The 15077-nt window shown below is 50.5% G+C and overlaps 1 protein-coding gene across 3 annotated transcripts in view; it reads right to left on the bottom strand.

The window, feature by feature from the left end:
* LOC106656552 (forkhead box protein O) overlaps positions 1-15077 on the bottom strand; it is a 38486-nt gene that overhangs the window by 3707 nt on the left and 19702 nt on the right. Inside the window, exons 2-5 of one of the 3 annotated variants that reach the window (XR_002763603.1) lie at positions 7503-7930; positions 6005-6530; positions 5792-5926; positions 5113-5761 (exon numbers count right to left, since the gene is read on the bottom strand). Coding sequence is in view for 1 of the 3 variants with exons in the window: in XM_023462129.1 (XP_023317897.1) it covers positions 5306-5926; positions 6005-6530; positions 7503-7930 (1575 nt within the window). In the remaining 2 variants the exon portion in view is untranslated. Of the gene's footprint in view, positions 1-5112; positions 5927-6004; positions 6531-7502; positions 7931-15077 lie in introns of all 3 variants that reach the window. The other 2 variants (XR_002763602.1, XM_023462129.1) reach the window with 2 other exon arrangements.

Raw genomic sequence — 15077 nt, 5'->3', positions numbered from 1 at the left:
CCGACGTGCGACGCGATATTAAATACAACGGAGCTTTGCGCAAGTTGCGAACCCCAGAGAGTGTGGCAAATCCATTAGAGAGAGAGAGAGAGAGAAATGCGACTACGTATATGACTTTCAGCCGCGACGACGTTTTCGACTCTCTCTCTCTCTCTCGCGGCGTACTATACAGTAGGGCTTTTTCCGCGCGCGCGTCTCGCCTACAAAAAAAAAGCGAGCGCGCGAGTGTTGCATAAATGTATGTATCCACGATGCCGCATGATTGGTGATCTCTCTCTCTCTCTCTCGCTCTCTGGTACTGCACATAGGTCGCGGTGCAGCGCGCGGATATAGAAAAAAAGGACGACTACTACTACTGGCTATTTGTCGCTCGTTACCCCCGAAACGGGTTCGGTTTAGCGCGCGGCCGCTGATTTTTTCTCTCTCACTCCACCCCCGATTCGAAGCCTGTCCGAGAGCAGGAAAAATTACGATCAACGCGTTCGCAGTACGTACTACTACTGCACGGCTTATTTACGCGCGCGGGTGCGTGGCGAGCTTTTGGGAAAAATTAAAAAAAAAGAAAATTCATCGCTAAAACGCCGAGCGATTTTTCGCATAGAAACGGCTGCACTAGTAGCAGTAGCAGCAGCAGCAGCAGCAGACTCGTCGTTCTCTCTCTCTCTCTCTCTCTTTCTATCCACGTGCACATTATCTGTTCACCACGCTGTATGGATATACATGTATTTATACACATGACGACGGTCGACGGTCGACGACGACGACGACAACGACGTCGCATAGTAGAGAGAGAGAGAGAAGAGAGGCAGAGCAGCTATATGCGCCTCTCTCTCTCTCTCTGTGCAAAAGAGAGCGGCGTTGCTGTGCTCGTCGGCGACGCGCCGTCTCGGCGCCAGGAGGACGCCGAGAGGGAGAGAGAAAGCGAGAGACAGCAGCAGCAGCAGTGGAGGCTAAGATATAGGCGAGAGTTCGAGCGATCAGAGCTAGCGGAGCTCGATGCAGCAGCTTAAGGCGCTATGTGCTCTGCGCTCGCGAGATAGAGATAGAGAGAGAGAGAGAGAAAGAGTCTAGTCCGCCACCTCGAGGTACCAGTCGGTCATCACCAAAAACGACGGCTGCTGCTGCTTCCAGTGTGCGGCATAGCAGCGATGGAACGAAGTAGAAGAAGTAGAAGAAGAAGAAGAAGAAAAGTTCTGCTGCTGCTTTTCTCTGCGCCCCTTCCCTTCTTGCCTCGTAGATTTTCTCTCTCTCTCTCTCTCTCTCTGTCTTACTCTCGTCGTAGCGAGCCATCTTTATGGCGGTGGCTTGCGTCAGCATCTTTCGCGTTTCGGAGCTTACGCTGCTGCTGCCGTGGGTGGCGACTACTATACCACGCACACGCTAAAACTACCACTACCACCAACATTCTCAGAGCCTCTGGTGGGCCAAAGTTTCTCGCTTTCCTCTCTCGGCTCCGGCGACGAGATATTTCAAGTGCTATCGCACATATGAACGCGCCGCGCACCACCACCACCACCGCCGTCAATATGTATGTATATAATATAAGACTGCGTCATCGCGTCGTCGTCGTCGTCGTCGTCGTCGTCTTACTTGCTCCGCAGAGCAGAGCTCTCGAACCGATGACACCGAGACTCGGTCGAGAAACGGGGAACGCGCGGCGCAATGTCGTCGATCCTCTCTATATCTATCTATCTATGTATAAGTATGTATAAAGCTCGCGACGGCGCGCGGACACACAGGACGACGACGATGCACGAAAGCTCTCTCTCTCTCTCTCTCTGTGCATAAATAATTTGCCCTGGATTTCTTCCCTTCGCTCGCTCACTCGTCGTCGTCGAGGCCGAGCTTGCGAGCTTGCAAGCTCTAACTACCCGTGAATGACTTACTGCCCTCTCTCTCTCCCACCCTCTCCTCATCTTCTTCTATACTTCTTTTACTTCTTCTTCTTCTTCTTACTGCTGCTGCTGCTGTTGCTCTCCTTCTTTCGGGCTTAAGTGAAATATTACGACGCGGACGTTTTCGGAAAAGTCGCCCCGGAGAGAGAGACGACGACGACCGACGGACCGATCGCAGTGAGCCCAGAGAAAAGCTCTATACTGTACTCTCTCTCTTTCGAGAAGGGGCTAGTTAGCCAGCTCGCCCAGAATGAGATTAGCGAGCGAATAAGGAAGCAGTAGCGGCAGCTCGTTTGTTCGTATAAATTAAATCATCAAACAATCGTCCGGCAGAAAAGAAGAAGGAGCCAGCAGCGGCAGCAGCAGTTGTAGGAGTAGCTAGCTAGCTGGACGGAAAGAAGAATGAGTAGCGCGGCTCGAGCCAAGTCGCAGCCGGGCAGGCAGCACATAATGCGATTTGTCCGATGAGCCACCGATCTCTCTCTCTCTCTCTCTTGCCGAGCCAGTTTCCTTATCTCGAGCCGAGCGGCTCACTGCAGGCAGTTTTCAGCTGCTGCAAGCTCGCTGAGCTAATCGCGCGAAAGCTCCATGGCTCATCGAGCTCGTCGAGCCAATGCTAATTATCAGCGATGTTCGGCAGCAGTAGCTTCGTTTCTCTCTCTCTCTCTCTCTCTCTTTCTCTCTAGGGGCGTGCGCCGCCTCTTCGATCTCTGTAATACGTTTGGCAACGGGCGCAGAGAGGAGCTTGTTGCTCTCTCTCTCTCTCTATCTGCGAGCGCGAGCTTGCAAAAAAGCTCGCAGCTCTCTATCCGAGATTATTCGGATAGTCTGTTCCCGATGCTCGTTTTGCGATTCCTCGCTCGCGCGACTCCGCGTAGCAGCAGTTGGCAATATAATAACGCGCGTGCCAGCAGCAACAAGTGCTGCTGCTGCTGCTGCTGGACTAGCGCGCTACTTGGCAGAGATACTTGGCGATACACGCGCGTTTCGCTTCTCTCTCTCTCTCTCTCTCGCTCTTTAGCTCATTTCCTTCCTCCCTTGTGTTGCTCCGCTAGTAGTCGCGGCGCAGCTGACTGCACGAAGGAGGCTTTCGATAATCGCTCTCCTCTATATATATTATTATATAAACGCGGAAACGCACAAAGTACGCAACGACGAAGAAACGCGCGCGCGTGGACGAAGCTGCAGGACCGAATCATATTAGCATAATAACGCCCGAGAGCTGCTCCGCTTTGGCGACGAGACAAGAGAGCCTGAGAGAGAGCCCTGGAGCATTTTGAATCTATTAGAATAACGTTTGTCACCAATCAAGGCGTTAGCGTCTTATATACACACTACGCACTCCCTCTTACTCCTCCACCTCCTCTCTACTGTTCTCGAACGGGAAACGCGCCATTTACATAATTCCTTATAAATGCGCGCGGGGCACGAAACTGTCGTGTTAAAGGACGCGCTCGCTCGTACTTGCGGCGCGTGTATGCGTAAGAAACGTAATAATGTCTTGTTTCCTCGAAAGGTGGGGAAAACCGGCTCTTTATTATACGCGCGCCGCGACGACGATAAGCGCACGCGGAGGCAACGGCGGCGGCGGCGGCGGCGTCTCCTGCATCGCACGAGGGTTACCAGACGAGGTCGACCGGTTGCTGCGGCGCGGCTTGGCCGCTCGCTCGACCGACTGCATGACGCCATCTTATAATGTACTACGCAGCGGCGAGGTGAGCCTATCGTACATTGTTATTATTATTATTATTATTAATCATCGCCATGATTATTATAAATTTACACTATACTATATTGGATATAAAAAAGAGATCATTGTAAGAAGCGCGCGTTTAAAGCAGCTCGCGGGAGTGACCGTGGACGTCTCGCGGCCTACTTGTGCGCTGCGTCGCGCACGCACGCGTATTCAAAGAGATACATAATATATAATATTGCCGCGATCCGTGTAATTTCTCTCTATCTCTCTCTCTCTCGGTCTTGGCTCGCGCTTGGCTTGCGGGACGCGACTAAGCTGCGTATTCATGCATATTCAGCAAGGTCGTCGTCGTCTCTCTCTCTCTCTCTCTCTCTCTCTCTGCCTATACTATAACCGCAGTCAAGATCGCTCTGTTGCTACTGCTGCTGCTGCTGCTTTTGCTACTCATGCTTCCACTATACTAAATTGCCGTTGGAAATTGCGCGCGATGAAGAGGGCACAAAAGAGAGCCAGAGCAAAAGTACATGGTCGATCGATATTACCTACCTCTATATCCACCCCGCGAATCACTTCCAGCGCGCCGCGTTCTGCGAGAAGCCCGCGTTCGTTCGTTTACTCTCATTCTCTCTCCGTGTACGTATAACAATTTCGGAAGCCGCGCGCGGAAGAAAACCATAATTGAGTCCTCTCTACCTCTCGGTTCCTAAGACTTCTTTCTTTTTCTGTGCGCTCGAGTCTCCTTTATTTTTTTTATTAACTCCCCTCGCGTGACTTTTCTCTCTCTCTCTATCTCTCTCTTACTCTGGCAGCACGACTAAGATCAATTGCATTCCTTGCGCCGGCCCCCCTACCCCCCTTGCAGTAGTGCACGGTACAAAATTTCATGTTTACCATTATCGTGTGCCTCACACAGAGCGCGGCTGTTTTCCTCCCGTCAAACGCGACACACAACGCTCGGGAGAGCTCGAAGAACCGCAACATCGAAATACCACTCGCACGCTGCTGCTGTAGGTATTTAACGCGAATGGAAAGATATAAACAAAAAATTGAGAAAAATATTTGAACTTGCGCAGAGAGAGAGAGAGAGAGAGAGGAGCACTGCTGCTACGCAGGGAGGAAAAAAAGCGCGCGCGGGACTCGGGCTATTAGCACCCGAGGCTCTGCGTGCGTGCAGTTCTCTCTCCCTCTCTCAACATTACAGCGTGTTTTTCGATTACTTCTTTCTGAAGCGCGCGCGCGTAGAGCAGCGTTGGTAGTAGCCCACCACGCTGCGATGTTTGTAGAAAAAGTGCGCGCTTTCAATCCCCGTATGTGCACGTACAATCTTCTATCTTTTTTAATAAACGTGTATGGATACGCGCGCGGCAAGCAACTCTCCCCGGGAATGGAGCGAGGGAGGATCGATTTTTTTCGCGCGCGCTCGAGGCAAAGGCTATGCGCTGCTTTTCGACCACCACCATCGACCTTCCCGCTGCGCGCGTTGGCTCGCAAAATGCTCCGCTGCTTGTGAAGTGGACTTACCGGAGAGCCTGATTCTAGCCAAGTCCTGGTAAGTCCTGGGCTGCTCGCTCGACAGCTGCGGTGGCGTCGAGGGCAGGGGCACCCAGTGCTAGTGAACCCAGGAGGGCGAGGCGGCCGCGGCGCTGGCCGTCGCAGGGGTCGCCGCCTGGCTCGAGGCGTACACGGCCGCCGCGGCTGCCGCGTTGCTACCCACCTGCATCTGTTGCTGCTGCTGCTGCTGCTGCTGCTGAACGAGGTTCTGTTGCTGCTGAGCTTGCGTGGTCACGATCATGCCGTTCTGCTGGAGCAGATCCGCCGTCGTCAGATGATGATGCTGCAGGGCTTCGGCGGCCAATTGTTCCAAGCTCGCCTCGCCGGTCTCCGGGATGCCGTTGCCGGTCGCGGGGCCGTTGCCCAGGAACGGACCGAGGCCCACGGGGCCGAAATCCAGCTTGCCCGTGAGCTGGAGCTCGTGATTGATGACCTCGTCGATGTCGCAGTCGAAGCCCTGCAGATTCTCGATGTTGATGTTCAGGTCGTCCAGGATGCTAGAGTTGTTCAGTGCGCCCATCAGCTGGCCCATCATCGTGCTCGGTATCGGCGAGTCCGGTGGCGTGATCTGCTGCTGCTGCGCCTGATTCGTTTGCGCTTGTTGCTGCTGCTGCTGCTGCTGTGACTGTTGTTGACTCGGCGACTGTACTTGCTGCTGCTGCTCGACTTGTTGCTGCTGTCGCTGCATCAAGTATTGCTGAATCGCCGCAGTTTGGGCTTGACTGACTGGAGTCGAGACGGCGTCGTTTTGCTGGTACGAGGAAACGAGGTTCATGTTCGATTGCTGCGATGTACAAAAAATTTATAATCATGCAACATAAATATATACGAAAAATCATCAAGAAGAGAGAGAATTATCTACCATTTGACAGCTGCAAGGCTGCAGATGATGTATCGGACACCTGGGCTGCTGACTGGTCGACTGGGGCGTGGGCGGTAGGTGATAAGCCGTCGGACTGTTGCACAGACTCGCGCCGTTGTTCCTCTGGAACTGCGCCTCGAAGTACGACGGCGGCGGTCCGGTCTGGCCGTTCGACTGTTGCTGGCTCTGTTGCTGCTGCTGCTGCTGCTGCGTCTGTTGCTGCTGTTGCTGTTGTTGCTGACTCGTCTGCGCAGTTTGAGTTTGTGACTGTTGCTGCTGCTGCTGCGTTTGCTGCTGCTGCTGCTGTTGCGTCGATTGCTGCTGAGCCGAGCTCGTGGAAGGCGGCGAGGTCTGGTACATCTGGTAGGCGCCCGAGGCGATGTTCATCGACTCGGCCAGATTGCCGGCAAGCGCCTCGGCCGGACTGTAGGACGACGTGTAATTCGGCTGCCAGTCGGTCTCGCTGATCACCGCCGGAATGGGACTCAGTCGGCTGCACGACGAGGCGTTGCTCGAAGCGCGCGGCCTGCAAAAAAGTACCCAGATGAAAAGATGGAATCTTTAGTATCAAACATTTCAAGAATATAGAAGGTTATATTTATTCCTAATCGCGCTTTACTTATGAAATTATTTTGACTTTGACACTTGCGGATTTACAGATATAAAGGTATATTCGCCATCTAGTGGTAGAGACTGAATTTAATTATAGTTAATTTGTGTTTTTAAATCGTTTGTACAATCAACGCAAAAACTCAAACAGTATTAAAATATTAATTTTCAATGGATGTGTTTAAATTCGAGCATGGAATTGCATGAATCCTTTTTTGCGTTGCATTTTCTTGCATCTTTCGCGAAAAAAAATAATAAATTACAGCAATAAAAACACATTCAATAAAATTCGGTATCTGTTACTTTAATTTTAATGTGTGATTTTACATTAAATTAGCATTAAATTTTATACTGTGTAATGGAATACACTTTTAAAAATATTTCCATCAATATTGGTGTGAAAGTAGACGAAGCTTTTTCCTCCGCAAAGATCAATGGGATTTTATGTAAAATTATTTTGATTTTACGCATATCTCATTAATTGTTATTCTTTCGGACCTATGAAAAAGTACGATTATGAATCTTTTTAAATCCGAACGATTGAATTTATGTAAACGTTGCTTCGACTCATACAATTATTTTGACTTTACCATTTGCAGATTTACAAATAAAGGTTCTCGCCGTCTAGTGGTGAATGTTGGTTTCAATTATGATTGAATTTCAATGAATTATTTGAGCGGTCTCAATCACAATTTTTAAATTTAAATAGATAATTGAATCTTTTTTATTCCTTTTTTTTTATTAAAAAATAAAATATTGTATTCAGTTAAATCTTCATGCATTTTTGAACCAGAAACCCAGTCTCAAACCCTTCAAATTTAACATCAGATTTTACACAGAATCTGCATTAAAATATCCTTTTTTTTACCAGTAATCAACGCGGACTCACCGGAAATCTGGCGACAGTTGAAAAGTGGTCTGTAACGGACTGTCGGGAAACACGTCCAATCCCTCGCTGGCGCTGCTGTGCGGACTCGGATCCTCGTCGGCGCCGCTGCTCACGTTGATGCCGCCGCTGCCTCCCGCCGCTCCTCCCGCGATCGAGGATGCCGCGGCGGCCGCCGACGCCGCGGCCCTGGCCGCCGCTGCCTGCAGATTGCTCGAGCCCACGCTGCCGTTGCGTATGGCCTCGACCTTCTTCTTGGCGCGGCCGCGTCGCTTCTCGAACTTGCTCGTCTCCATGGAGGTGGCTCGTCGGCGCGCCGACTTGCCCGGCTTCGCGTCCGGATTGATCATCCACCAGGAGCTCTTGCCCGTGCCCTCGTTCTGCACCCTCATGAAGCGATTGTGCAGCGAGAGATTGTGCCGGATCGAGTTCTGCAATCACGCAATTCATAAGCGCGTTTATAAATATATTATTATTTCGTCACGATGAAAGAAAGAAAGAGAGCGAGAGATATAGGAAGGAAGAAATTACGGCCGAGTCATTGGGCGATTCGTATCGACTTATTATAAAAGTAAGGCAGGCACATCTTCTCTCTCTCTCTCGGCAGCAGCCTTATCTTTGACTCCTTATCGGGCCAGGGGTCACGGCGTTTGATAGCTAGCCAAAAGTGTACGTATATAATAAGCCGAGATACGTACAATATTCGGTCATGTGAGAGAGAGAGAGAGCTATATATGCGCTGCATAATATAATAGACCACATCCTCGCCTGGACGAAAAAACCGCGATAAGATTGCCAATTAAGCTCGCGGCGCGCGTGGACGCGTGCGTATACGTGCTTTTGTGTAAGTATGCGTGGGAGCTGTCCATACAACAACGCACTCGACTTTGAAGGGAAAAGTACTCGCGCGGGGGGACAGCAACTTGCGGACTTTGTGTTGTCGTACGAGCTGCAATTACGCGACATATCGGCAATATACTGCCTTACTGCTGCTCGTCGTGAATAAATGATTTTCAATCGTCGTATTATAGCCTGCACATCGTGCGGAATATATACAGCGCACATGTGTATAGGCCTTCCGCGCGCAGCGACGATCATCGGACTCTTTTGGTACGAGAGCGCGGCGGGTTTTCCCTACTACTTATACTACTGTACTCAGCAGCTCGGTGAATTATGCAACACAATGTGCGAGTTGCTATAGCTGCTGCTGCTGCTGCTGCTGCTTCGGCACGCTATCTTGGACACGGCGACGTATTACACAGAGATTTTACACGCGCGCCGCCGCCGTTGCCGTTGCCGCTGCTGCTGCTGCTGCCACAAAGTCGAATCAAGGCTAATGCCACTTCATTTCTCATGCAGATCGCGCGGCTTGGCGCAGGCAGCAGTCGCAGTTGTGTTCGATGTATAGCTCGAGCGCTCAGAGAATCATCGTCGTCGTCGCTCGCGTGTATGCGCAGCTTGCGAGTTCGTCGCGTAGCTGCATCGATCATTCCGAGAATCTCTGCGTTATAATATCGCGGGGACACACACACACAACAAAACATTCAACGCGCGCGAATGTATAATGAGTGTGTCCCAAAAACGAGATCATCGTGTAGCAGCAGCAGCAGCTTTCGAAAAAGCCGGAGTTTTACAAACTCGAAAAAGTTTCCTCATCGTCGCGCACGATGTCCTCGCAGCTATATATATATACACGATCGGCGTCTAATGAAATGTCTATCGAGAGCCTCGCGGCGCGCGTCAATGACCATAGGAGTATACACACACACACACACACACACAAACGCTCGAATTTATGTATCTCTTTCGAGCTGCGCGTATATTGCTACACACATAAACGTTTTTTCGACCTTGGAGCAGCGGCGGTGGCGGCGAGGCGCGATTATTACTCGCTCGTTCGCGAGAGAGCTCTTTAAAATACGATATTAAATACATGAATTAATGAGAGAGGCGCAGGCAGCAGCAGCAGCAGCAGCAGCAACAAAGCCACACGATAACGTGTTAAGTGTATGTACGCACGCAATTGCAATGTGTATAGACGTTGTTTCATAACACACAATTCCATCATCATCATCATCAGCAGCATTTTTATTTATTTTTCTTTTATTTTTATTTCCATCTTTATTTTTTTATCACTTTGCACTCGTATTTAAGAGTTGTGCGGTCGTGCGTGCTCACGTGTGGGTAGCAGCAGCAGCAAAAAAAGTGTCGCACGCAATTATTGGCTATTATTTACGACGAGCAGCAGCAGCAGAGCGATCTCTTACCAACACACACACACACACACACACACACACACACACACACACACACGGGCGGCTGACCGAGAGCGAGAGATGGAATTTTACGCACGAGGTGCAGAGATTTATCGCGTGCGGCATCGGACTTTGGAGACTTTTATGCTACACGCAGTTTGGCTCTGCAGTTTATGCAAAAGCGCGCCGACGACGACGAAACGAGTCAGGGAATCTCTGATCTTCGCTGCTGATGCCACTGCTGCAGCACAGTGTATAAGCTGCAGCGATAAATAAATAGAATATCAACTCGTTAATAACGGGTGCAACTGCGTCGCGAGAGACGAGGGGCACCGCTGCAACGAACATCGCTTCGTTGTCAACGTCGTCGTCGCACTCAATAATTCGCAAATACTATGTATTATATACAAGCGTTATTGAGCCAATTGGGATTGCAGCGCAGGCGATCTTCGTCGCGCTTACGTATATGTAATACCGAAAGAAGAAGCAAAAAAGAAAACGGGGCGTGTATATATATACGGGATGAAAATTTGTAAGAAGGAAACAAAAAAAATTAGTATGCATACACGCGATCGACGTACTTTGTGAGATTGCTTAAAAATCTAGCTCGATCCTCTGCGGTTTTTGAATCAATGGAAAGTTTGTGCTGTCTGCTCGTGTACACTATATGGCTCTCGCGCGAATCGAAAATTAAGGAGCAATTTAAGAAAGGCGAAATGTACATTCGCACTTGATCCGAAGGACGATACCGCGCGCACTTTTTACGCGCCGCTATCCGTACATTGTATGCGTAGACTTGCAAATATGTAATTACATAGTGCAAGCTCATCGGGAAATGCCTCGAAAGTGCATCGATCGGCTCGGCTCGCGCGACGCGTCGATCGGAACTCGCAACTCGAGCCGCTGCTTTCTTCTGCGCCAAGTCTCTCCCGATAATTAGCGCAATTTCTTCTTCTCTCTTCTTGATCTTTCTTATCGATTCTCCTCGTTTTCGAGTCTTTCGATCGCGTAAATGCGACGGTGCGTTTAAGTACATACAGTCGATGTAAAAAAAAAAAAATATATATAAAATATGTATGTACAAGCCGATCGACGACAGTTTAATTCGACTCTCGTACTTTATATAAACGTCGATAAGATTAGATTGTAGCGCGTCGATCGTGGCTATAACGCGATGCGGATAACCCCGCAGCAGCAGCAGCAGCACAACAACGGCGAGTGGCAGATCGCGCGGCGCATCGCGAGCGGCTCGATTATAATCACGCGCGCGCTCGAGCGGCTCTCGTCTTTATATATTTCTCGAATACGCATGTATACCGATACATTGTATGCGCGAACGAATTAAAAAGTACAAAAAAATGAAAGTGAATTATTGAAAAATAAATCGCGCGCGCGCGCAGCTACTTGAAATTCATAAACACGATGTAAATAAAAAATACACGCGATTATGCGCGACACGATCTGCGATCGATTCTCCAAAATAACGTTCGTAATCGACGCGCGATGTGTTTACAAAATGACATAAATGGGCGCGAGCCGAAAATTCTTTTGCGTCTCCTCCGTGGTGTACATAGCTCATTAACATTATCATCGCGCGGCTATACATACGGTCGATCGAGCACCCCTTTTCGTTCTGCAATGACCCTCCCAAGCAGCGGTACGAGGCATTGGCCTCGATGTCGCGCTCCTTTGACCTCTTCTTTCTTTTGCCCTATTACTTTTTTGCCTCGACCACGCACGCACCCTCGCTCGTCTCCTGATCCGATCGGCGCTAACGCGATCGAGGACTCGGTTATACATTTCTACTATTTTTCTTTCTCTACTCTTTGGCCTTTTCGTGCAACGCAATATAGAATATAGTGTATAAATGTCGTCGGGAAACAAAAGTCCACGAAGCTCGAGATTATAAGCGAAACGGATCGGAAGTGTATATAGATAGACGTAAGGCTCGCTCGGAGATTGAATTGGATTTTGCGATCGGCAGATCGTCGTCGTCGGCGTCGCGCGAACAAGGTCGGACAATGGCTCCGCGCACTTAGACTCTACTCTATACTGCTGCTGCTGCTGCTGCTGCGGCGAGTAGCTAAGTAAGTATATAGAAAAAGTTTATCAAAGTCGATCCCGAGGCTGCTGCTGAAAGGAGGGAAGGAGGTATAATACGTACGTACAGCAGATATATATACGAGACACACGCGCGCGGTCACGCCATGAGTAGCACAGTGTGCTCGATAAATAGCTGGTGTACGCGTGTGTATCGAGACTCATCGGGAAAGGACTGCGGCTAGCTGACGGACGCAATCGCAGCTCGCGCGACGAGCGACGAGCTAGCTGGCGATATCGGCAAAAAGACGAGAAGAGTATAAGTAAGAAAGGTCGGTCGATCGGAACGACGCGGACGAATTTTTTTGGGAGGAATACCGCGAGTGGTTGGGTGCAGGGCTATAAGTGAACTTATTTCCATACGAGCAGAGATACAGAGACAATAGTTCCGATTTAAGTAGGTACGCGATAAGGTGGCGGGCTTCAAGCTCATCAATTTATTACATTGATGTTGGTGCGAGTCCGCGAGCGCGCGTATAGCTAGCTATCGCGAGCTCGCGCGCACCCAAGAACGGTGTCTGGTTATCAGCGCTCGGGTATCTCCGGATTGCTGCCGCTTCTGCTTTGTAGCTCTAAAGAAAGAGAGAGAGAGTGAGAGGAAAAAATGCAGAGCGAGCACTTGTAGTCTTTCTCGGTGGCGCGCGTATACTCCCGACGACGACGACGACGACGACAAGAGTGAGTGTGTAATCGATAGGTAGAGTTTTCTTCTCTCTCTTTCTCTTCGGGGCTGCTCTCACTCGGGCTTGCAACTTCGCGTTATACGCCGGGTGAAAAGTTGCGCGCTTTTGCAGCTAGCAGCTAGCAGCAGCAGCACACAAAGTCTCTAGCTCTAGCGCCGCGCGCGTAAAACTCGAGCAGACATTCCGCAAGTAGGAAATTCGCGAAGGAAGAGGGCGAAGTAGGAAGAAGAAGAAGGAGGAGAGAGAGAGAGAGAGAGAGAAGACTTTGCTGCGAGTGAGAGAGTATAGTACAGTGTAGCAGTAGCAGCTCTATGCATTGCACATACTAGACTATATAGGTGCGGCTGCTGCTGCTGCTGCTCAGCAGAGAAAGAGAGAGCCCCGAGTCGACGGAAGAAAAATGATCCATTAATCTGAAACCCAAAGTCTGGTGGCGCCTGGCGTCGCGTTGGCGCGGATGCTCGCTCGGCTACGGCGCGGCTCTCTCTCTCTCTCTCTCTCGCTGCACACAGGCCTCGGCGTTTCTCTGGCGCCGCCGCCGCAGCCAGAGCTCTACGGCAGCAGAGCTAACCCGGTCCTAGTCTATCCGCCACTTGACGCCCCCGCAGCCAGCAGCCCTCGGTAGCAGATACAGCAGCTCCTCTAAACGCTCGGCAGCAGCTTCACCCCCCAGCTACTACTACTACTACTACTGCGCGTATATATATAGATATATATAATAGAAAAACTGCACGGAGTTCGAAGCTATACCTATAGTAGCTAGCTAGCTCCCCCCTTGACCGATAAGTCTTCTTGCTCGCGCGGCGGCCTCTAATTCTTTCTCTGCTGCTACTGTCGAAGCATCCACTCGCTCTTGCTCTCTCTCTCTATTAGCCTTTACTTAATTACCGATCGACCAGTAGCAGCAGCAGCAGCAGCAGCAGCATCGAGAGCCATATAATAGTAGAGTAGTTGTAGATCGCTGGCCAAGCGCTGAGCCGAGCTGAACCGAGAGAGAGAGAGAGAGGAAGCGGAGGACTGGATTTTTTACGAGTTGCCTGGCGATAACTCGCAGCGTGACTTTTTACACTCGATTAGCGGCGCGGCGAGCTCTCCAGCTCCTCCTCGCGCGAGGGCCGACCAGCTAGCTCGCTATATAGAGTTGGGCGCCGATAGATAACCAAATTGTAGCCGCACTTGGTTACAGCTCTCGGCTCTAACCGTATGAATGTGCTTGGTATACTATGTATATACTATATACATAGGCACTCTCTCGTCTAGAGAGCAAAGATACGAGCCGAACGATCGTATAAGTGAGCGAGTGAATAGGATGGAGGTACTAGTACTGCTGCGCACACTTCTCGTCTTTCTCATCCCCCTACGAGGCTCGACGTTTCTCGAGCTGCCGCTGCCGCTGATATAGAGAGGCGACGTCGAGGACGACGAGTCAGTCGAGCGTGCCAAGTGACTGAGTCGCCCCCGCCCGCCCCCGCCCATACCGTATACAGCACGCGCGTATGTTTCTACTCCTATCTCGCGCACAGCGTACTCTTCTGTGTGTATGCGTGATGTAATGCTCTGGCCTACATAATCGATTGTGTGTGTGTGTGCGTGTGCACTGCACAAGCTTCGGTATAGGACCAGAAGATTGACTGATCGATCGATCGCACCAGTGCACACACTAGCGACGTATACGTACCGTACCTCGTATGCGATTGCGACTCGAAGCTTATACTACCTCTACTGTATCGGTAACGTCTCGGAGACGCTCGATTATGAGAGCGGACGTGTGGGGGGCGCCTCTCTGTACGTACGGTGCACGCGGAAGGGTGAACTCTCCGCAAAAGGGCGTCACTCGATACACGTATATGTGTACTCAGGGGGGCTCGACCGGCATACACGCATACACGAATGATATTTGTATCATTATCGACGCGCAACTTATAGATTTATGTGAAGAAACAAAAGTAAGCGAAGGGTGTAAGAAGAGAGAAAAGCGAGCGGCGGGAACTACTCCGAATGGCAGGAAGGAAGAATCCACTCTCGGTGCGATCGCGCGCGGCAAACTCGTTTTCCACCGCGCGGCCCGATCTATTCTTTTATTATGTGTATATACACAAAAGCTCGAGACTCGAAGACGAAGGGAAAATTGGCGCGCGAGAAAATGAAGTTCGATAATCTGAGCCGCATAACCCCCCCCCTTAACTATACTACGAGCCTAGGCCATACGCAGATGGACGCTCGAATATAGCTGCGGGCTGCTGCATCGCGTACTGCACCGCAGCGCGCACGCGATCGATTCATCTCCATCGTTATGTATAGCGCAGCACATGCTGCTGTGAGCTGTGATGCTGCCGCGCGAGCGACAGACAGTGATATATATAGGTATATGGCGGTAGATACATATAATATAACCAGTGTGGACACACCGAAGAGCGGCTGCGACGGTGACGACGACGCGAGGCCCACCTGTTGAGCTAACTGCGCGCACCGATAAATCCACCTGTGGGCTCTCATCGGATTTAAGCTGCTGCTGCTGCTGCTGCTGCGCGACTCTTATT

The sequence above is a fragment of the Trichogramma pretiosum genome, unplaced genomic scaffold (genome assembly GCF_000599845.2).
Source record: "Trichogramma pretiosum strain Unisexual culture from Peru unplaced genomic scaffold, Tpre_2.0 scaffold20, whole genome shotgun sequence".
Taxonomy (NCBI): domain Eukaryota; kingdom Metazoa; phylum Arthropoda; class Insecta; order Hymenoptera; family Trichogrammatidae; genus Trichogramma; species Trichogramma pretiosum.
This window is presented reverse-complemented; position numbering and strand designations above follow the sequence as displayed.